Source organism: Loxodonta africana, chromosome 17 (genome assembly GCF_030014295.1).
Source record: "Loxodonta africana isolate mLoxAfr1 chromosome 17, mLoxAfr1.hap2, whole genome shotgun sequence".
Classification (NCBI taxonomy): Eukaryota; Metazoa; Chordata; class Mammalia; order Proboscidea; family Elephantidae; genus Loxodonta; species Loxodonta africana.
In genome coordinates, this window is record NC_087358.1 from 29,902,760 (window position 1) to 29,926,839 (window position 24,080).

Below are 24,080 nucleotides of genomic sequence, written 5' to 3' on the forward strand. Positions count from 1 at the left end.
AATACTGCATCCGTTTGCTGAAATATCTCAATTGATATTTCCCAATTCCTGAATCCTTGTTTTTTGCCAATGCCTTCAGTGCAGCTTGGACTTCTTCCTTCAATACCATTGGTTGTTGATCATATGCCACTCCCTGAAATGGTTTAAACAACATCAAACAATTTTTTTGGTACACTGACTCTGTGTATTTCTTCCATCTTTTTTTGATGTTTCCTGTGTCGTTCAATATTTCCCCTGTAGAATCCTTCAATATTGCAACTCCAAGCTTGAAGTTTTTCTTCAGTTCTTTCAGCTCCAGAAATGCCAAGCGTGTTCTTCCCTTTTGGTTTTCTATCTCCAGGCCTTTGCACATGCCATTATAATACTTAAGTCTGTCTTGTCAAGCCACCCTTTGAAATCTTCTGTTCACCTCTTTTACTTCATCATTTCTTCCTTTCTCTTTAAGCTACTCTATGTTCAACACCAAGTTTCAGAGTCTCTTCTGACATCCATTTTGGACTTTTCTTTCTTTCCTGTCTTTTTAATGACCTCTGGCTTTCTTCATGTATGATGTCCTTGATGTCCTTCCATAACTTGGCTGGTCTTCAGTCATTAGTATTCAGTGCATGAAATCTATTTCTGAGATGGTCTCCGAATTCAAGTGGGGTATACTCAAGGTCGTATTTTGGCTCTCCTGGACTTGCTCTAATTTTCTTCTGCTTTAACTTGAATTTCCACATGTGAAACTGACGGTCTGTTCCACAGTCAGCCCTTAGCCTTATTCTGATAATATTGAGCTTTTCCATTGTCTCTTTCCACAGATGTGGTCAGTTTGATTCCTGCGTATTCCATCTGGCAAAGTCCACGTGTATAGTCACAATTTATGTTGTTGAAAAAAGGTATTTGCAATGAAGAAGTCGTTGGTTTTGCAAAATTCTGTCGCGTAATCTCCAGTGTCATTTCTATCACCAAGGTCATATTTTCCAACTACTGATCCTTCCTCTGTGTTTCTGACTTTCACATTCCAATCACCAGTAATTATCGATGTATCTTGATTACATGTTTGATCAAGTTCAGACTGCAGAAGTTGGTAAAAATCTTTAGTTTCTTCATCTTTGGCCTTAGTGGTTGGTGGGTAAATTTGAATAATAGTGGTATTAACTGGTCTTCCTTGTAGCCAGATGGATATTATCTATCATTGGCAGCACTGTATTTCAGTATACATCTTGGAATGTTCTTTTTGATAATGAATGCAATGCCATTCCTCTTCAATTTGTCATTCCCAGCATAGTAGACCACATGATCCTCTGATTCAAAATGGCCAATACCAGTTGATTTCAGCTCCATGTTCTGATTATTAATGGACGTTTATAGCTGTTTCTTCTCATTTCGAGTCACGCCACATAAGCAAATAAAGGTCTGGAAAGATTGACTCCATCCATGTCATTAAGGTCAGCTCCATTTTGAGGAGGCAGCTCTTCTCCAGCTGTGTTTTGAGTGCCTTCCAACCTAAGGGGCTCATCTTCTGGCACTATATCAGGCAATGTTCAGCTGCTGTTCATAAGGATGAAAACTGTAAGTCACGTGGAGGTGTATAAATGTTGATTTCTGCCTTTATTATGGAACTAGATATCAAATCTAATTTTAATTATTTCTCTGGAAGAATTTGTTTTGTTTTTTTAATTAACTTTAAAAATTTTTTATTGTAGTTTAGGTGAAAGTTTACAGAGCAACTTATTTTCTCATTCGATAATTTATACAGAAATTTTTTTGTGAAAGTGGTTGCAATCCCTGCAATGTGTCAACGCTCTCCTCTTCACCACCCTGGAATCCCCGTTTCCTTCATGCCTTCTCATCTTTGCTTTTGGGAAGATGTTGTCCACTTAGTACATTTACACGATCGAGCTAACAAGCACGTTCCTCACATGTGTTATTCGTTGTTTTATAGACCTGTGTAATCTTTGGCTGAAGGGTGAAGTTGGGGAATGACTTCAGTTCTGAGTTAAAAGGGTGTCTGGGGGCCATAGTCTGGGGTTCTTCCAGTTCTCTGTCAGACCAGTAAATCTAGTCTTTTTTTGTGAATTTAAATCTTGTTTTACATTTTTCTCCCACTTTTTCCTTGGCTCCTTATTGTGATCCCTGTCAGAGCAGTTGGTAGTGGCACCCAGGCACCATCTAGTTGTTCTAGGCTCAGGCTGGTGGAGGCTGTGGTACTTGTGGTCCATTAGTCCTTTGGACTAACATTTCCCATGTGTTTTTGGTTTTCTTCATTCTCCTTTGCTCGAGATGGGATGGGACCAGTAGATGTATCTTAGATGGCTGCTCTCAAGCTTTTAAGACCCCAGATGCTACTCACCAAAGTCAGATGTAGAACATTTTATGAACTATGTTATGCCAATTGACCTAGATGTCCCCCAAGACCATGGCTCCCAGCCCTCAGCACAGTAACTCAGCGCTTCAGGGTGTTTGGATGTGTCTGTGAAATTTCTATGACTTTGCCTTGGTTTCTTTGTGCTTACTTCCCCTATAATGTGTACTGCCTTCACCAGTGTTACCACCTGCCTACTATCTAGTAAGCGATTTCCCCTCCCCGAACCTCCCCTCCCTCATAACCGTCAAAGATTGTTTCTTTCTGTGTATAAACCTTTTCTTGAGTTTTTATAATAGTGGTCTCATACGATATTTGTTCTTTTGTGATTGACTTACTTCACTCAGCATAATACCCTCCAGGTTCATCCATGTTGTGAGATGTTTCACAGATTCGTCATTGTTCTTCATCGATGCGTAATATTCCATTGGGTGTATGTACCATAATTTGGTTGTCCGTTCATCTGTTGATGGGTGCTTAGGTTGTTTCTATCTTTTTTGCTATTGTGAATAATGTTGCACTGAACGTGGATGTGCACATGTCTATTCATGTGATGGCTCTTATTTTTTCTAGAATATATTCCTAGGAGTCAGATTGCTGAATCATATGGTATTTCTATCTCTGGCTTTTTAAGGAAGTAACACATCATTTTCCAAAATGGTTGTACCATTTTACATTCCCACCAGCAGTGCATAGAGTTCCAATCTCCCCACAACCTCTCCAACATTTGTTCTTTTCTTTTTTTTATTATTGGTGCCCGTATTGTCAGAGTGAGATGGTATCTCAATATAGTTTTGATTTGCATTTCTCTTATGGGGCAGTTCTACTCTGTCCTATACGGTCGCTATGAGTCTGAATCGACTCGACGGCACTGGGTTTGGTTTTTTTTTTTTTTTAAATGGCTAATGATCGCGAGCATTTCCTCATGTGTTTGTTAGCCACCTGAATATCTTCTTTGGTGAAATGTCTGTTCCTATCCTTTGCTCATTTTTTAATTGGACTGTCTTCTTGTTGTTGAGATGTTGCAGTGTCTTACAGATTTTAGAGATTAGACCTTTGTTGGATATGTTGCAGCCAAAATTTTTTTCCCAGTCTGTAGGTTCTCTTTTTACTCTTTTGGTGAAGTCTTTTGATGAGCATAAATGTTTAATTTTTAGGAGCTCACAGTTATCTGGTTTCTCTTCTGGTGTTTGTGGATTGTTATTTATAGTTTGTATCTTATTTATTATGCCCTGTATTAGGGCCCCTCACATTGTCTTTATTTTTTCTTCTATGATCTTTATAATTTTAGGTTTTATGTTTAGGTCTTTTATCCATTTCAAATTAGTTTTTGTGTATGGCGTGAGGTATGTGTCCTGTTTCATTTTTTATAGATGGACATCCAGTTTTACCAGCACTCCTTGTTAAAGAGACTGTCTTTTCCTCATTTAATGGACTTAGGGCCTTTGTCAAAGATCAGCTGATTATAGGTGGATAGATTTACATCTGAGTTCTCAATTCTGTTCCATTGGTCTAAGTATCTGTTGTTGTACCTGTACCAGGCTGTTTTGACTACGGTGGCTGTATAGTAGTTTCTGAGATCAGGTAGTGTGAGGCCTCCTACTTTGTTCTTCTTCTTCAATAATGCTCTACTAATCTGGGGCTTCCTTCCTTTTCATATAAAGTTAGTGATTAGCTTTTCCATCTTGTTAAAGAATGCTGTTGGTATTTGGATCAGGATTGCATTATACCTCAAGTTCATTTTAGGTAAGATTGACATTTTTATGGTGTTGAATCTTCCTATCCATGGGCATGGTATGTTTTTCCATTTATGTGGGTCTCTTGGTTTTTTGCAGTAGTGTTTTATGGTTTTCTTTTTTATGTCCCTGGTTAGATTTTTTTCCTAAGTATTTTATTTTATTAGGTGCTATTATAAACAGCATTATTTTCCTGCTTTCCTTTTCAAAATTCTCTTTGTTGATGTATAGGAATCCAACTGATTTTTGTATATTGATCATTTGTCCTGCTACTTTGCTGAATCCTTCTATTAGTTTCAATAGTTTTCTTGTGGAGTCTTTGGGCTTCTCTATGTGTAGGATCATATCATCTGTGAGCCGGGGTAGTTTTACTTCTTTCTTTCCAATTCAGATGCCCTTTATTTTTTTTCTTGCCTTATTATTATTGCCCTAGCTAGGACTTCCAGCACAATGTTATAAAAACAAAAAAACAACCCATTGCCATTCAGTTAATTCCGACTCATAGCAACCCTAAAGGACAGAGTAGAACTGCCCCATAGGGTTTCTAAGGAGCGCCTGGCAGATTTGAACTCCTGACCTTTTGGTTCACAGCTGTAGCTCTTAACCACTACGCCACTAAGGTTTCCCAGTGTTATATAGGAGTATGTATATAGAGCATCCTTGTCTTTTCCTGTTCTCAGGGGAATTGCTTTCAGCCTCTCTGCATTGAGAATGATGTTAGCTGTTGGTTTTATATGAATTAATTCTATTTTTCATGATTCAAATAACGCCATACTTTTTTTTTCTTTAAAGTTACTATTAATTATAAATACTTGTGCACTTTATAGCTATAAATGAAGGGCATCTAGAGTTTGGCCCAGTTAAGTGTGTGGCTGCTAAGGAAAGGTTAGTGGTTCAAGTCCACCTAGAGGCACCTTAAAAAAAATGGCCTGGTGATCTTTTTCCACAAAATCAGCCATTGGAAAACCTATGGAACAAAGTTCTACTCCGACATACATGGAGTATCCATGAGTTGGAACTGACTGGATGAAAAGCAGTTTGTTTTTTTTTATTTGTTTTAAAGGAGTTTCTTCTGAAATATTCATCTGCTTTGAGTGTCTTGAATGATCAATTTCCCTAAACTATTGTTATGCTGTTTTTTTTTTTTGTTGTTGTTGTTAAATGTAGGGGAGAAGAGAATAAGAGTGGAATAATTGCACTAATGAGTGATAAGAAGCTGCAGTGTTGCACGTAGATTTTAGACTTGTTGGAGGAGACTATATGCATGTGTGTGCAAAGATGTGCACACCTCTGCTGGAAGAAAAAGTGCTGTATCTTGTCGTGACTTTGCCACCTATCTTGGGTTCCCTAGGACTTTGCTCTGTGCAAGGAAGACCTACTAGAATTGTCAGAGAAGCTACATTTCTATAGTGCCACACATTTTTATTATACTTGTGGGTTTTATTACAGCCCAAGAACAGTTTGTACATGTAATCATTGAAGCTATTGGTTTCATTTTAAGGAAGACTTACATACTTTGGATTCTCCTGGTCAGCAAACCCAACTCAGCACACAGCTTACATTCCTTCCAAGAGAGAAACAAAAGGAGCAGAGCAAGCCCAAAATAGGCCCAGAGTACTTTACTAGTCCTGTTTACTTACTTTACTTATTGTCTCTTTTCTCACACTAGAACGTAAGCTCACGAGAGCAAGGGTTTTTGTTTCATTCATTGTTTTATCATCTGCACAAAGAGCAGCCTCTGGCCCATATTAAGCTCTCAATACATGTTTGTTAAACTGAATGAGTATCAGCAATTTACCCAACATTCTGCAAAGAAGTTTCTCCATACAAGGTATCACACATTTTAGGGTGGTCCTTAGGGTCTCTCATAGAGGACTTACTGACTCTGATATCTTTTTTTAGATAAAGGCTTCTGAGTGAAGTTGTCATAAAATGCAGTTTATAGAAGTTCCCTTTAAGCTTACATATTCTCATTTTAAGTGCTTGGGTTAAAATCAGGAGAAACCCCGGTAGCACAGTGGTTAAGGGCTCAGCTGCTAACTGAAGGGTTGGCGGTTGGAACTCAGTTGCCACTCCGCAGGAGATAGACCTGGCAGACTGCTTCTGTAAAGATTCGCAGCCTCAGAAACCCTGTAGGGGAGTTCTACCCTGTCCTATAGAATCACTATGATTCAGATTGACTCCACAGCAACGGGTTTGGTTTTCGGTTTAGGTTAAAATCACTAACAGTCTGCAACAGTTTTAAGGCTATTGAACGACATACTGATTTTCTTCAGCTTACAGAGCTCAAGTGCAACAGAGCAGTGAAAAATCTAAATGTGGAGGCAAAGTCCAGTTTTTCTGTAACATTATTTTTCTGCCCTACAAAGCCACACAAATAGGAAAGGAAGATGTTTCAGGGTGATACAAGCTGTGCAAAAGAGTTGGCCTGAAACTGCTGTCTTTATAAGGGCCTGCGTACAAGATTGGCCCTTGCCTGTCTTCTGGGAAGCTGGCATTTGACCCACTTCCTAACTGAGATGGGTGGTTCACTGTGCCTAGACTGTGCAAACAATGTGGGCTCAGCTGAATCCCTGCTTTCCTCCTGTGAGTTTGGAATTTTGATAGTTGCTATGCAGAGGGTGCCTGCATGACCAGCCCTCAATAAACACTTGAGCCTGAGTCTCTAATAGGTTTCCCTGGTCAGAAACATTGCACACGTGTTACTTTGTTTTTCTGTGCTGGAGAAAGGAGTGTGCCTGGTGTGCCCCTCATAGAAGGGAGAGAGAATCATCAGTGTGCACAGATTTCTCCAGACTCTGCCTGTGTCTTTTTCTCTTCTGATCCTCTCAGTGTCTTTACGCTATAATACACCTTAACCACCGGTGCAACTATATTGTCCCATGAGTCCGTCTAGTGGATTGCTGAATGCGTGGGTGGTCTTGGGGACCTGAAACACACGCAATAGCCAGCACTAAGGGCTCCTCAGAGTAGGCAAAAGGTGTGGCTGGTGGCTGAGGCAGTTCATTTCAAGATTGTGGGTGTGTGTTGAGGATGCATAAATACAGAGAGGGAGCTGTGAGCTGGTGCCTTGTCCCAGTCTCGGGATGGGTTCCCTCCTTTGTGGTCTAGTCTGATCTATGTAGAGGGCTCATTTTGCCTGCAAATAAAGCCTTTAACATTAAAGGTAGGCCAAGCAACATCCTTAGTTGCTATCCCCAAGCAAATAGAAGGGAAAAAGCAAGCATTTGTTACAATGCCTAGGGCTCAGATGAGAGTTGTCTAAGCTCATCTTGGGCTTTCTCGGATAGGGTAGCTCACAGCAGTCCTTGTTCTCCAGCCTCATGGAAGGGAGAAGTGGAACTACTCACATCTATATGAGCTCAGCTTTAATCTTACTATTCTGTCAAAAATGTCTGCACTACTGGGCTCAGGGCTGTGGGGACCATGGTCTCGTGGAATATCTAGCTCAACTGGCGTAACAGTTTATAAAGAAAATGTTCTACATTCTACTTTGGTGAGTAGTGTCTGGGGTCTTAAGATCCTGTGAGTGAGCATCTGGGATACTCCACTGGTTTCACCCCTTTGGGAACAACGAAGAATGAAGAAAACTAAAGATACAAGGGAAAGATTAGTCCAAAAGACTAATGGACCACAACTACCATGGCCTCCACCAGACTGAGCCCAGTAGAACTAGATGGTGCCTGGCTACAACCACTGACTGCTCTGACAGGGATCACAAAAGAGGGTTACAGACAGAGCTGGAGAAAAATGTAGAACAAAATTCTAACTCAAAAAGAAAGACCAGACTGATTGGCCTGACAGAGACAGGAGAAACCCTGAGATTAGGGCCCCCGAACACCCTCAGTAATGAAGTCATTCCTGAGGTTCACCCTCCATCCAAAGTTCAGACAGGCCCATAAAACAAAATGAGACTACAGAGGCACACCAGCCCAGGGGCAAGGACTAGAAGGAAGGAGGGGACAGGAAGGCTGGCAATAGGGAAGCCAGGGTCAAGAAAGGAGACTGTTGACATGCTGTGGGGTTTTAACCAGTGTCATACAACAATTTGTGTACTGTTTGATGAGAAACTAGTTTGTTCTGTAAACCTTCATCTAAAGTTCAATTAAAAAAAAAAAATGTCTACACTAGCACTTTGGCTCAACAATGCTATTGCTTTTGACCTTGTCGTGGAACCATCGTCTAGAAAGCAATGTGTGGAATCAATCTCTCTCTCCCTCTTCTTCTCTATTAGTGTGTGTGTAAGGGTGGGGGTGGATGGCGTGTGAACTGGCCAGCCAAGAGGAGTTTTAAGGGCTCTCTACAGACCAATTCATTATAATTTCTTCCATATTTTGCCCCTCCTTCAGTTAAAAAAAAAAAAAATTTTTTTTTTCGGTTAACTCACCTTCCATATTTTGTCTCACCTTCAGTTAACTTTTTTTTTTTTTTTCAGTTAACTCAGTGGGTGTAAGAACTGATACCAAAGTCACTCTGGGTGCTGTCCTCAGGAGAGATCTGCTTCCCCAGCCCCTGCTGTTGGTCCAAGACATTCATTGGGGGTTATCTAAGGATGTTATTAATGGACTTTCAATGTTGTTCCTAGATGCTTCTGAAATGTGGGAAGGCAGGACGATAACTAGATTTTTCTTCAAGTCCACATTAGAAGTCACCTCTTCTATCCCTTCTTTGATCAGCTGTGTTCAAACAAGTTCATCAAGTAGAGTTACACAACAAGTCCCATGAAACAGCTATTGTTGTTAGGTGCCATCGAGTCAATTTTGACTCATAGCGACCCCATGTGACAGAGTAGAACTGCCCCATAGCATTTTCTAGACTGTAATCTTTATGGGAGCAGACCACTAGCTCTTTCTCCCATGGAGCTTCTGGGTGGGTTCGAACAGCTAACCTTTTGGTTAGCAGCTGAGCGCTTAACCATGGTGCTTCCCTCACGGAGCAGCATAGCTAAGTAATACCAAGCCAGCGATAGAAGATTCTACACATTTCTATGTACTGCTTTACCTACGTCCTACAAATTTTGATAATGTAGTATTTTTTTTTTATTGGTTACTTCTAAATGTTTTCTAATTTTCATTATTTCTTCTTTGACTCAAGAGTTGTTTAGAAGAATGTTTTTTATTTGCAAACATTTTGGGCTTTTCTAATTATCTTTTTGATATTGACTTTTAATTTAATTGCACTGTACTTAGAGAAAATAGTCTGTATAATCCAGTCCTTTAAATGGTTATTGAGACTTGCCTAATGGTTCAGTATATAATCAGTTTTTGTTCTGAGATTTTTGCAAGATTGTATATTCTCTGTATGTTTATTAATCAGACATGTCGATTGTGTTTAAGTATTACATAGTCTACCTTAGGTTTCCTTGAAATATCAATTTCTGAGAGAGAAATGTTAAAAATTTCTCAGTATTAGATTCATCTATTTCTCTTTACAATTCAATATTATTTAGGTGCATATAAGTTTTAGATTTTTTTAACTACCTAGTGATTTGAACTTTTTACCGTGACATAGTGACCTTCTTTGTATCTAGTCCGAATTCTATTTTGTCCAGTATTAACATTTATTTACCCTACCTTTCTTTTGTTTAATATTCCATCCCATCTTTTCCTCTTTTTATTTTCAACATTTCTGTGTTCTTGTTTCGTAATAAGTAAATAGCTGGTTATATGTGTTCTTAAATGCATTCTGATGACACCAAAAGCATAAACCATTAAAAATAAAGAAAAGATAAAATGGACTTCACTAAAATGAAAAACTTTTGCTCTTCTGAAGATACCATTAAGAAGATGAAAAGTCACAGATTGGGAGAAAATATTTGCAAAACACATATCTGATGTATGGATAAAGGATTTATATCCAGAATATATAAAGAACTCTTAACAACTCATTAATAAGAAAACAATCCAACTAAAAGAATTATCAAAAATGGGCAAGAATTAGTCATTAGAGAAATGCAGATTAAAACTACAATAACACCATTACACACTCACTGAAATGGTTAAAATAAAAAATACTGACAATAAAAAGCTGTTGGTGAGGCTGAGGACAAAGTGGAGCCCTCATACGTTGTTGGTGGAAATGTAACATGAGAGAGCTACTTTGGAAAACTGTTTGGCAGTTTTTGTTTTTTTTTTAAATAAAGTTAAACATAGACTTACCAAATGACCCAGCATTCCCACTCCTAGGTATTTACTCAAAAGAAATGGAAATATGTTATAAAAACAGCATGGATGTGGTGTCTCACCTCCGCCTACTCCACAAAGGGGAAGAAGAACCAAGATCAGCAGCGCAAGGCTGACTCCCATGAGTTGGAGGCCAGACTAGCCTCCTCTCTCTGCCATCTCTACCAGTTCTGACACCAGCTACCCCTCTCACAGCACTCTATTGTGTTTGATAATTTATTGCAATGGCCGCACAGAACCCACAGGCCATACTCACAATTATGGGGCTTATTAGTAACAGTTAAAATTCAGGCTCGGGAACACTCAAGATACAGTTCTTTCATCAGGATAGCTGATGCTCTTCCCAGCTGTGCTCACAGGCATGCCTCTCTGTGGCCCTCAGTCTCTGCTCAGAGGCACTCAGCTTCCTCTCTCCTGGAAGCCTGGAAGCCCCCTGCTCTTTCTCCTGCTGCGGAAAGCCTCTGCTGCTGAGTCTCTTCTTCCTTGGTGGTGGGCTCCTCCTCTCTGCTCTGGCATTGGCTCTCTTTTAAAGCAAAACTGACCAGTCCCCTTGGTAGGCCACAATTCCCCTATCACACAATCACCTGGGTGGGAGTTTTGTCCCATGGCTAGAAAGGCCACACACAAAAGTAATTAATCACACTGCATATGTTCATACAAAGACTTGTATGTGAATATTCATAAAAGCACTATTCATAATAGCCAATTGTCCATTAACTAGTGAACACTCAAAAAAAAAAGTTCATCCATACAATAGAATTCAGCCATAGAAAGGAATCAAGTACTAATACATGTGTAGGTGAATCTCAAAACTGTTATCTTAAGTGAAAGAAGCCAGATATGAGACACTATTGTATTATTCCATGTAGATGAAATGTCCAGAAAAGGCAAAACTACAGAGATAGAAAGTAGATCCATGGCTGCTGAGGGCTGGAGGTGGGCATGGAGATTGACTGCAGATGGGCATGAGGGAACTTTCTGGAGTGATGGAAGTATTCCAGTACGGGATCGTGGTGATATTTGCACAACTGTATAAATTTACTAAAACTCACTGAACTGTATACATAAAATGGATGAATTAATAGTATGTAAATTAGATGTCAATAAAACTGTTAAACTTTTTTTTTTTTTAATGTATTCAGTGTTGACATTTTTAACTGGAACATTTAGTCCATTACCTTTTTTTTGTAATTGTGGATATATTTGAATTTCTTCTCCCATTTTTTTATATTGTGCTTCTGTCTGTCCTGCCTTTTCTATATTTCTTTTCTCTCTCTTTTCTTGCTTTCTTTTGGACTGATTATTTTCTTCTAATTCCATATTCCTCCTGTATTAACCTGGAAGTGATACACTCCACTGCTGTCCTTTAATGGTTACTGTAACATTTAACATGCATACTTAAGAATCAGCTTCTAGAGTTAACAGCTCTGCCCTTTTCTCAAACAACACAAGGAATTTAGAACGCATTAACTTTGATAACCTCCTCCCTATATATATTGCAAATATTTCAATTTTTAACCCCCAAAGATATTTTTATTATTTTATACCCAAACCAAAACCAAACCCACTGTCGTTGAGTCGATAGTGACTCATAGCCACCCTATAGGATCAAGTAGAACTGCCCCACAGTGTTTCCAAGGCTGTAGATTTTTACAGAAGGAGGCTGCCACATCTTTCTCCTATGGGGTGGCTTGTGGGTTCTAAGCTCAGACTTCATGGTTAGCAGCCAAGAACTTTAACTACTGTGCCACCAGGGCTCCTTTATTTTATACAGTCAATATTTATTTAGTTACTCCATATTTACATTTTGTTTTTTATTCCTTCTCGCATCTCAGACTCTTCATTTGAGGCATTTTTCTCAAAATCTTTTTCTACTGAAAGGTAATGTAGTGGTTAAGAGTATGGGTTCTAGAGCCAAACTGCCTTTTTTTTCCCCCAGCCCGATTTTCATCTCCACTTTACAATTAGGGAAACTGAGGCAGATGAGACCAGGTAACATGCCCAGGGTCATGTCTAGTAAGTGGCAGGGGCAGAATTTGACCCCAAACTAAACCAAAAACCCATTGCCAAGTGGATTCTGACTCATTTTTTGTATAATATCATATTTGAGTGTGTGACTCTTTGGAGCAATACATAAGGATCTACTCTTCTAAGGAAAACTGATGGGAAATGCAGGTCTAGTACACTAAGAAGTGTGTCAGTTCTCTTAAATCCCCGGACCAAAAAACCAAACCCACTAGGGCCTTCTCTTTAAACCCGGTAGCCCTCCTCCGCTGTGAAGAACTTCATGGTAACCCATGGCCTAAAAAAATCGGTTCTTAGCACAACAGACCAGAGTCCTTCTCCACCGCCAGCAAACGTGCACACAAATTCAAGTTCTTGTCAAGCTGCGAGGTTCATGAAGTTCATAAGTAACTCCTCTGAAAAGATGACCTTTACAAGAAAATCATAGATGACTTGAATTTCAGCCTTATGAATGCTTATAAAATCAATTTCTTTGTGTTTCTTGCATATCTCTCATATTGCTTTAGGTAATTGGAACTGTCTTGAGAAACCTACAGGACAAAACTTCTTCCGTATACAGACAGTCCCCAGGTTGCAAGCATTGTAGTTATAAACAACTCCTACTTGCACTTTAGTGTTAATGTAAATTCGCCCTGACTTTGAAATGATTGCATCAACCCCTACTCACACCAAAGTCTTCATCGCAATCATCTTCACTTGCTGCCTGTGCAGCTTTTAAATCACTGGAGAGGCTTCGAGCCTTTTCTTGCACTAAAGTCAGGCTACATGGGAACTGTATGCACCTGTTCCAGTTCCAGCTTACTTACAAATTCAACTTAAAGACACAGGAACGGATCTTGTTTGGAACCTGGGGGCTGCCTGTATACCCAATTCTATTTCTGGACTCTCTTCACCTTGCTTCATTTAACCCTGGGCAAACCAAACGGTTGACCCTTGCCCTATAAAGCAAATCATTGAATCACCGCAAATGCAAAGTCATCTAGACCTTGATTAGCTTCAGAACAGATTCTTGGATGGAATTACTACATCCTGGATAGATTTTGAAGCCTCTTGTGGTGGACAGGGTCCTTTCAGAAGTGTGGTTAACACAGAGCAGTCTTCTATATCTTCCAGTTTTTCTACGATCCTTATAAGACCTTCTACTTTGTCACAGGGCAGCATCCCGGAGGCGTTGGCCCTGAACTTCTCCTGCAGGTCCTTCTGGCTCAGTGGGTTCCTCCAGTGACCATAGAAGGTACTGGAGCGCTCTGTGAAGGTGGCTCCATCCTTGAGGGTGACACTCACCTCACAGTACAGTGTGTTGAAACTTGGCAGGTTGTCCGGAGGATACTCCAGCTCCACCTTCCTGAGCAGCTGTCTCACCTGTGGCCTGTTTATCTGGCTTTTGTGGAAGGACTGGACAGTGACACCACCATCGAGCAACATGGCACAGGCCACATACTGGAAGGAGTGGCGGGCTTCATGCTCTGAGTCTGGGAAGGGCCTGTTCACATACTGGACGTCTGGAATTCTGAGCACAATTTTCTGGATGTGGTTGACGGGAAGTGGTGCTCTGCCTTTCACAAGGTGCTTCCTCACAGATGCAGCTGCATCTGCCACCCAGTGGGTCGCCAAGTGTGCGGGGAAACGCTTGAAGGCCACGTCCTGCTGGTCCAGCAGCCAAGTGTGGGAATCTAGGCTTGGAAGGACCTTGGGGGAGTAGTTGGCATAGAAGGCCCCAAACCCTGCCTCCATGTCCAAGATCTGCTTGTTTCCTTGGAGACCCAGCATGGCCAGAAAAGCAGCTTCTATCCCATGCCTGGCGGCATTGCCGATGTGGAGGGGCTTGGTCTGAGTGGCAGCATTTGCTATGGGTGCCCCGGCATGGGAAACAGCGATAGCCAGGGCCTCTCGACACTTGGTCCAGCTGAGCCCTAAATACTTGGATGCAGCAGCAGCACTTCCCAAAGTTCCTACCACTGAGGGCGGATGGAATCTGGAAAGCAAAGAAGCAGAGTTGGGAGATTTACAAACTTCATTCACCAAGAGTTAGTGAGTACCGTGGTTAGGAGCACAGGTTCTGAAGCCACAGTGCATGGGCTCAGTGAATATCTGCTCTTCCATTCATTAACCAGTTGCCATGAGTCAGTGCCAACTCATGGCGACACCGAGTGTGTCGGAGTACAACTGTACTTACAGAGTTTTCAGTGGCTGATTTTTCAGGAGTAGGTCACCAGGCCTTTCTCCCGAGAACCTCTGGGTGGGCTCGAACTTCTAACCTTTCAGTTAACAGCCAAGTGTGCTAACCATGTGTGCCACCCAGGGACTTCACACCGTTTAGTAGCTTTGTGATTTGGGGAAAGTTATTCAACTCCTCTGTACCTGTTTTCTCCTATGGAAAATGGTGATAATAATAGAGTCTACCTCATAGGGTTTGGTGAGGATTAAATGAATCCATCAATCATTTTTGCTTGACACATAGTAAATAATTTATAAATGATAAAGTTACAGTTATTGCCAGAGAGGCAAAAGCTGCTGCTGATTGCTGAAGACTCAGGTAAGTAACTGGAAAAATTGAGGACCTTGTAGAAACTGTAAACGTTTACCCAATAGCACAGCCTCCTCTCCTAGCAGGTTGGATGAAGTGGCAAAATAAGTATTAGGCTAAACCGTATAACACTGACAGCATTTGACCGTTTTTGACCTATGGGATGTACAATTACATTTAGGAAATTCCAAATGTTCCTTAGTGAATGTCAGAGTAGATTCTACTTTGAGGATGGGATGCTGGACTGACAAAAGTCACCCTGGGATGAGAGTCCCCCACTTATTTCAGGGTCTTGGTTCCTTGATTGGCTCTGTAAACCTAAAGGAAATTATTCATCAACACTTCTGGAATCACACCTTTGTGCATGGATATAGGGCACGAGATCTAATTTGGTAAGCTGACTTATCAGCCAGCACTAATGTTAACACCCCCAACTCAGCCAGCCTCTAAGTCAGAGGGTGTTTCATTCTCCATGGGGCAAATTCTGTCCATACCTCTTTGGTATGTCATTGGCTTCCTTGGAGAAATGCATTAATCGGCCTTGCACTTCAATACCAACACTGAAAGCCAGCAGCAGGTCAAGGCCAGAGAACTTTGGACTTTGAGGTAGGGCTTCTGACAAAGCTGTGAGGACAGGAAGGACAGCTCCGGAAGGGTGGGTGGCAGGGTGCCATGTGTCATCAAAATCCATCGAGTGAATCTGTGTAATCAAACACACAATCAGAGCAAAATGTACTGAATGCAATGGCTTTTGGGTCCATAAGAATTTAGCTTAGCAATAACCTTATGTCATGTGAAGTTTTTATATCTGACTCTCTGAAAATAAAACTCATGAACTAGCACTAATTCTTAATTACATGGTTAAGCAGTGGGGCAGCCAGTCTCTCTGACAGGAGGTAGGCACGACCTTGGAGAGCATCTTGTGAACCCCAAGGAGGCTGGGTCTTGCTCAAGTGATTAAAGCTGTCATTGCAACAGACTCTGGGAAGATGTTAATTAACCAATTGTGCTTAGATCAACTCTGACTGATGGCGACCCTGTATGTGTCAAAGTAGAACAGTGCTCCATCGGATTTTCGATGGCTCAGTTTTTGGGAAGTAGATCACCAGGCTTTTCTTCTGAGGTGCATCGGTATGGACTCAAACATCCAACCTTTTGGTTTATAGCAAGCACGTTAACTGTTTGCACCACCCAGCAACTGCAGAAAGATGTTATCGCCCTTAAAAACAAAGCTGGAATCACGTGGCTACTCCTCCTTCCCCCCACTCTATAAACAAGTCACACTGAAAGTTTAATGCCCTTAATTCCATACTGGGCTATATATTTTTATAACTTTTTATTTTGAAATACCTTCAAAGTTATGGAAAAATTGCAAAATAGTGTAAGAAACCTGAACCTAGGTTAACTGTTAAGCTGTATTTTTAAATCATGATTTTTGGCTATAAGGTTTTAATTCCTCATTCATTTCCATTTTTTGAAATAGCTAGTAATAACCAGAAGTTTATTTTAAAATAGATTTTTATGTCTACTTGATGCAACTGGTACATTTCCCACTGATGACTGAACGTTTACTACTGGATGCGCCACTGGGTTTGACTTTCAGTATTCTGAGCTTCTGTCCTCATAACCATAAAAATGTCTCAGAAACCCCAACATGTTCATGGCCAGATTATGCCTTGTAGACTGCCCCCAACACACAGAAAAGCATAAAAATCTTCTGTCAGATTAGGAGTACTGATTTTTGGTTTAGAAAATATAGACATCTATGGCCATCCTAAATATAGAGTATTAAATCTAAGATAAATATCTGTTCAATGAATGAATAGAATGTCACTAAATAGTAACTGGTCACTGTGGCAGTGGCTACCAACAGAAGGAGAACGCACTACTGTGGGAATTGAGATAAGAGTGCGGGTATTGGGTTTTATATCCTTTGCTGTGTATCTCTATCTATCACCTGTCTGCCTATCTAACTACCTATCTCTGTCTATCTTCAAGGTTTAGAGTTGGGATATCTTGGGGTTATTTTTATCTAAATTTTTCCATTCTATTTCCCTTACTTCACCATTTGTTTCAAAAGCATCCATTCACTATAAAAGCATAAAACCTGAAATTACTGCCTATGAGAGAGAGTAGGCTGCTTCATCTCTCTGAACATCAGTGATCTCCTCTGTAAAGCCTGGAAGTTGGGTTATTTCAGACATATTTCCTGGCTCTGAAAATCGTATGATTATCTAATAGTTGAAGACATGAAAACCGCCTTACAGCGACACCATTAACGAAAGCAGCATATGTGGGCGGAAGTCTGAAGTCTGGCTGGCCCCAAACAGTGCTGGATATGTTGGAAGAGTAGATCTGGAACAAAAGAATAATAATAAGTGACACAGAGGGTGAACACCACATGCTACGTTGCAATTTCAAGAGCCGTTCTTCATCTTAGGCATTTATTAATAAGCCTTATTTTAACCCCTTGTATTAGATTCAAGCCTTAATCATTGGAGCCTTCTCTTCCTTGTAGAGGAATCCACAGTGCTCCCACAGAAGCGAGAGGACACGCAGTGGCTTAGTCCTGGATCCTGATACAGAAGTTCACCGGGACAGAGCCTGAATGCCTACATTTCTGACTTACCCCCTCTTTGGTGGTGGGGGGTGGTGGGGAAGGCAGACTAACAGTTACGCCAAGGACATTCTCTGGAGTGCATGCCCGCTCTCTGCTCAGAGTGCTCCACCTGCCTTTTCTCCAGAGAATCTTGAAGCCTCTGCATGAATGGTCTAGGGTAGGTGCTATTGCTTCTGAGACTCTTCAGTGAAAATGTGTTTTTAGTCATAATAATAATAAACTGAGATATTAATAGTGTGTGGTCTTAAGACAGTGACTTAGTTAAGGATACAGATGAATATTGAATCTAAGATCATAAAGCATGAGACTGTATACAACAATGCTATATTTACCAAGTAAACCCCCCCTCCAAAAAAAAAAAAAATCCATTGCTGTTCAGTCAATTCTGACTCATAGCAACCCTATAGGGCAGAGTAGAACTGCCCCTTAGGGTTTCCAAGGAGCAGCTGGTGGATTGAAACACCTACCTTTGGGTTAGCAGCCAAGCTCTTTAACCACTGTACCACCAGGTCGCCTATATACCAAGTACTATGTATAACATAAAGAGTAAAGTAAATAGAACACATGCACACATCGCTGCATAGACTCTTGGGGGTTCAGGCAAGTGTGCGTACTCAGCTGTAAGGTAGATCTGGAGTATCTTACTTTGCTGTATTGGCCGGCTTTGTAGAACACCTCTGTACTGGTTCCCAGGAGTCCAACGCCCAGAGTATCCAGAATCATCCTCTTGCTCCTCTGAATAACACGGTCTGTCAGGTGTTCCACTTTCAAGCCATGGATCATTTTGGCAAAGCTTTCTGTGACAGACTTTAAAGGGAAGGGTGTCAGGAGAACAGACTACCACTCCACTTGATATTTGCACACTTCCTTACTGTAAGAGAACTTAAGGTATTTTTGCATGAAGAGTTTTACTCCAGTAGAAGAAACCTAGTAGATCAAATTCAGTTCAATTCCTAAAAAATGTTTAAGCAGCACCTACTGTGTGCAAAGCACCAAAAAAACCCAAAAAAACAAAAAAAGCAACCCGTTGCCGTCAAGTTGATTCTGACTCATGGTGACCCTATAGGACAGAGTAGAACTGCCCCATAGAGTTTCCAAGGAGCGCCTGGTGGATTCCAACTGCTGACCTTTTTGGTTAGCAGTCATAGCACTTAACCGCTACTACACCAGGGCTTCCGTGAAAGGCACAAGGGTGTAAAAATACACACGATACAATTTCTGTCCTCAATCTAGCTGAGAACACAGACTAGCAGACAGATGATGACTACAGAGTGTGGTGCAGGCTCTGGTGGAAGGAAGTACAGAGTTAGGGTGGGGTGGTGGGAGGGACATCTCTCCCATAAAGTAGGGATGGTGGAGTGGGGTGGGTTGCATTCAGACAACTAGCTGCCCATTATTAGAGATGTGCCAGGTATTACACTCAGTCTTTTAAATCCACTATCTCATTCAGTCCCAAGTCTCTTTGTAGGTATTATTAGTCTTGCTCTGCAGGTGAGTAAACTGAGACCTAGAAAGGCAGTCACTAGGTTACATCATTATTAAATAGTAGAGTCAGGCTGCAGACCCCTGTGGATCTAGCTCTGAAACTGGTGCATTTAGCATTAAGCACATTTCCTACAGTGTGACCTGAGGAACATGTGCGACAGTCATCTGAGGTTCTTGCTGAAAATGAGCATTCCTGACCCCAGACCTCTAGAACTAGAATCTCTGGAAGCAGAGCGTAGGATTCGGGGTTTTCTTAAGACATCTGGGTGATTCTTAAGTTCTCTAGAGCTATGAAGCCCAATATGGTAGCTACTTGCCGCATGTGGCTATTAAGCACTTGAAATGTGGCTAGTCCAAATTGAAATGTGTCAAAAGCGTAAACTACACACTGAATTTCAAAAAGATTTTGTAGAAATAAAGGTGTATTTGTTGTTGCTGTTATTAGGTGCTGTCGAGTCGATTTTGACTCATAGTGACCCCACGTGACAGAGTAAAACTGCCTCATAGAGTTTTCTGGATTGTTATCTTTATGGGGAACAGATCACCAGATCTTTCTCCCATGGAGCCGCTGGGTGGGTTTGAACGGCCAGCCTTTCGGTTAGCAGCCAAGTACTTAACCATTGCATCACCTGGGCTCCTAAAAGAATATAAGACATCTCATTAGTAATTTTAAAATATTGATTACATGTTAAAAGTGATGTTATCTGGGATATTTTGGTTGAATAAAATGTATTATTAAAGTTAATTTTATCAGTGTTTCCTTACTTTTTAAAATATGTTGACTAGAAAATTTAAAATTTTGTATGTGGCTCATGAACCACTTCTTGCCCTTTCTTGCTGAAGACCGCCTGGAGGCTCTGGTACCTGAGCTGGCCATGAAAGCTTATAGGAGTTAGCCAGGTGAAGGTGCAGGGGACAGGATGGAAGATACAGGTAGCAAAGCAAGGACTTGGAGGCATGACCCAACCCAGTGCCAATGACCGGGTGCAGTAAATTTGGCAAACTTCTGCTGGAGAGCCGCATCCAGGGGACAGAGGTGAGAGGGAGAATGGATTTGCCGGCCAGATCTGAATTATAAAGGTTATATCATGCTGAAGACTTGGAAGTCAGTCGGGAGCCGTTGCGGTGTTTAAAGAAGGTTAGAGATATGAGCAGATTTGTGCTTTAGAAAGATTTCTAAAGGTGAATGTGGACCATAGATTGGAGGGGGGCAGACAAGGGCAGTTAAGAGGCTGCTGCAGTAGCTAAGGTGCTAGACCCCAGGCAATGGCAATGCCAGGAGCCAAGAGGAGGAACACAGGAGGAGGAGCAAACTTTTTTACTCAGCGATGGGCTCCTTGACTCTGAAATGCCTGAGTGCATCCTGGTTGAGAAGACCATTCTACTGTCTCTCCACAAACAAGATGAAAACTGGCAGGATTATTTACATTTCATTTTTAAGCAGCAGCAAATACACAACTCCTTTAAGTGTCAAGTTCCTCAATGCATAAACAATTATTTTGTTTTCTGCGTCTCTTCACAGGAGAACTTCTATCACGTATCGTGAAACACATCCATTCTTAAGTTGTATTTCACTCTATGCCTAGCACTTAGAACCAGTTCCTGTCAAGTCTATTCCAAATCATGGCCACTCCATGTGTGTCAGAGTAAAACTGTGCTCCAGAGGATTTTCAGTGGCTGATTTTTTAGAAGTAAATACCAAGTCTTTCTCCCAGGGTACCTCTGGGTAGACTGGAACCATCAACCTTTTAGTTAGCAGCTGAGCCATTAACTGTTTGCACCACCCAGGGACTCCAAGCACTTCGTACCACTTAGTAATTAGGTGTCTTCCCTTCCCCGCTCAGAATATTACATCACTGGGCAACTTACTTTGTCTTTCTGAGCACCAGAGCCCTTATTTTCAGACGTTAGCTGCAGGGTGAAGGGGTGTTGGATTAGAGGACCTGGGTATCTGGGGCTCTGTTTCTGAGCTCAGGGCCAGTAAAGAGGTCCAGCGGCAGAATCAATGGCCAACCCAAAGTCCGTCAGACTGGACACCAACTAGTCCCACATTTAGTGTCTCTAGATTTTTTTTTTTTTTTTTCGATTTATCGGGTCAGGGAATATCTACCATTTTCAAAAGGACGGACTACTTTTTATTTCTCAGAAACTTTGCTGTAAAGGAGAGGAGAGTCTGGAGTGAGAAAACAGAGAAGATGGCTGGTCCAAAAGTTTCTGATGAGGGTGGAGAATAACAGGAACTTTGATTTTCATGCTGCTAGAAATTTGGGTAAATGTATTTAGAGGCAGAGGGAGACAAGAAGGAGAGAAAAGAGCTGGCTTGAGAATCCATCAAATAAAACTTAGAGTTTCAAGTACTGGTTGGATACCTTGTTCTAAGCAAAATCACCTATTCGCCCCCTTTCCCCACCCCCACAGTTCTTGCAGTTCAGGTCGGTTAATGATTGTTCAGCTCCTCAGGGTTGATTCCCCCTGGGGATCTCCTGACAGGTCCTTAACAGCATCCCCTGCACCGAAGAGCAGATGGCCTTACCCTGGCCCCTGAAGGAAGAGAACAAGAGGAAAACGAGCAGCTGCTCAGCTGTCTGTGAGCCTCGTGTCCATCTTTATTTCTAAAATAGCTTTTTGGTCTGTTTGACCTGCTCATGGCATTTACATTTCTTTTTAGTGAGATACTGTGATTAATACATAAATTATGACATCATATACAGTCATTTAATAGATATCTGATGAGGTCTTGCAGTGTCTGGCATTGTACTAAGCGCTTAAGAATGCCAAACCATTGTTCTGTGGTTTCTGTTTCAAAATCACCACAGTTGTGGTTGAGTTGACTCTGACTCATGCTGACCCCATGTGTGTCAGAGTAGAACTGTTTCCAGTGGCTGATATTTTGGAAGTAGATCGCCAGGCCTTTCTTCCGAGGCACCTCTGAGTGGACTCAAACCATTAACCTTTGGTTAGCAGCTAAGAGCATTAGCCTTTTGCAAAAGCTTATCTTTGTTGACATCTAAGTTAAAAAAAATTTTTTTTTTTTCTAAGTTACATAGTATTAATTCAGGGGACATGGCGATCAACAGGTAATTACACATGGCAATCCCAAAATAGGCACACATAAAACTGAAACCCATTGCTGTTGAGTGGATTCCGACTCATAGCGACCCTACAGGACAGACTAGAACTGCCCCATAGGATTTCCAAGGCTGTAGATCTTTACAGAAGCAGGCTGTCAGAACTTCCTCCTGCAGAGCGGAGTGACTGGTGGGTTTGAACCACCAACATTTTGGTTAGCAGCGGAGTGCTGAACCACTGCACCACAAGGACTCCTTAATATAAAACTAGAAAGTTAAAATTCAGTGAACTTACAGTGATTCATTTCCTTGCCAATTTTATATACTACAATCACGCCTCCTACTTGTAAATCATTGCTGAGAAACAAAAAAAAGGTGCGGTTAATTAGGTAGCCCAGAGGCAATGAGGCAAGGTAGAACACCATTTCTGAAGCAGAGGCAGGTAGCTCTTAAAAGGAGAGGACAACTGATGGAACTGAGAAACGAAAAAGTGAACTAGAAGACCAATTTAAATAAGCCACATAAAAGGGAACAGTACCTTGAGCAGCATGTTTTAAAGAGGAGGTTTTTCTCTGGCGTGAATTGGAGGAGTAATGTGTTTGCTGTGTGGCTCCATTTATACCCTTCTCTCCTCCCCAAACCCATTCTGTTTGGCTTTGTGCTTTTAACTTTAGAATTTCCACTATTTCAACATCTCCCAACTAACTTACTTCAATTTCCTCTGTTGTTTAAGTCATCAGTAGATGAAGAGTTAAATAAGGCTGGGAAGTACGGTAGCTATGACCATGTGATTTCTCACATAAGGCATGAGGAAAGTATATTGGTGGTAAAACTAGTATTTCATCTTGGGCCTTCCGCTTCTGGGAATACCTAGATGTTCCTATACCTTTTTTTTTTTTTTTTTTTGGTATGCCAATATCTAGGTATTCCACTTCCTTCTGAGGAAATAAGCACTGATACATAAAACATTTTAGCCAAAAAATATTCACAGCCTTGTTGATAAAATGAAAAATAGAAACAATCAGATGTCCCCAAATAGTGATATGGCTAAATAAAATATGGCATGTGTAATATTTAAAGCACACTCCCATTTTCCCCTTCACTTCACTCCTGCTGGTCACTAATTATTTAAGGACAAACGTGTCAACAAGAAACTCTTGGTAGCTTGAGATTAAGACCCTAAGAGGGCATTGGGAGCTAATCATACTTCTTCACCATTTGCTGTCTTGTTTGCTCCTGAGCTGCTCTTTCCATATATGCAGATCCCTGGTTACCTGTCTTCTAACTGGCTTTTGGGATATACTGCCCCCCTCCCTCTTTCATTGCTTCAGCACAGCTGGTCCAGGCCTCTTTGCTTGTAATCAGTCACGGTGGCTTGGCTTGTCCAGACCTAACTCTGCTCCTCTGGGTAATTGCCACTTTCCTTGGTCTGCCTCACCACCATCACCACTACTAACGCCAACAGTTGCCATCAAGTCATCTCCGACTCACAGTGACCCTGTATATGTCAGGGTAGAACTGTGCTCCGTAGGGTTGTCAGTGGCTGATTTTTTGGAAGGAGATCTCCAGACTTTTCTTCTGAGGCGACTATGCGTGAACTTGGCACTCCAACCTTTCAGTTATCAGCCGAGTGCCTTGACCATCTGTACCACCCAGGGACTCCTTAGACTCCCTGGTCCTGACCAATTGGTTTGTACTTATTAAAAAAAAAAAAACCCAAACCCGTTGCTGTGGAGTGGATTCTGACTCATAATGACCCTATAGGACAGAATAGGTACAAAACAAATAGGTTACTTATGTAAAAAATCACAAACTTTGCATTATGAAAACATAAAGAATTCTCTTACCCGTGACACTAACAAGGTCATCTTGTTAAATGTTAAAAACCTATGCACTCTAACCAATCATCTTTTAGCTATGTTCTAAGCTAACTTTTAAACATAGCTAGGTGACCAGGCCCACTGAAACCAGAAAGGCTGATTTCATTATTCATTAACTTTCACTAAAAACTCAGAAAACAATTGACATTAATAAACGTCCTGTTTTCAAGATTGATGAAAATATCCTGTTTTCAAAACTTAGGGATCTTG

At 41.2% G+C, this 24,080-nt stretch overlaps 1 protein-coding gene across 1 annotated transcript; it reads right to left on the reverse strand.

Moving 5' to 3' along the window:
- Positions 1–10,171: 10,171 nt before the first annotated feature.
- On the reverse strand, positions 10,172–22,656 carry ACOD1 (aconitate decarboxylase 1). Its single transcript, XM_003409325.4, is given in 6 exon segments — positions 10,172–13,323; positions 13,326–14,265; positions 15,312–15,517; positions 17,083–17,172; positions 18,083–18,244; positions 22,529–22,656. Coding segments are annotated over 6 exon segments (1,464 nt in total). The 5' UTR covers positions 22,541–22,656; the 3' UTR covers positions 10,172–13,269.
- Between the last annotated feature and the right edge of the window lie 1,424 nt (positions 22,657–24,080).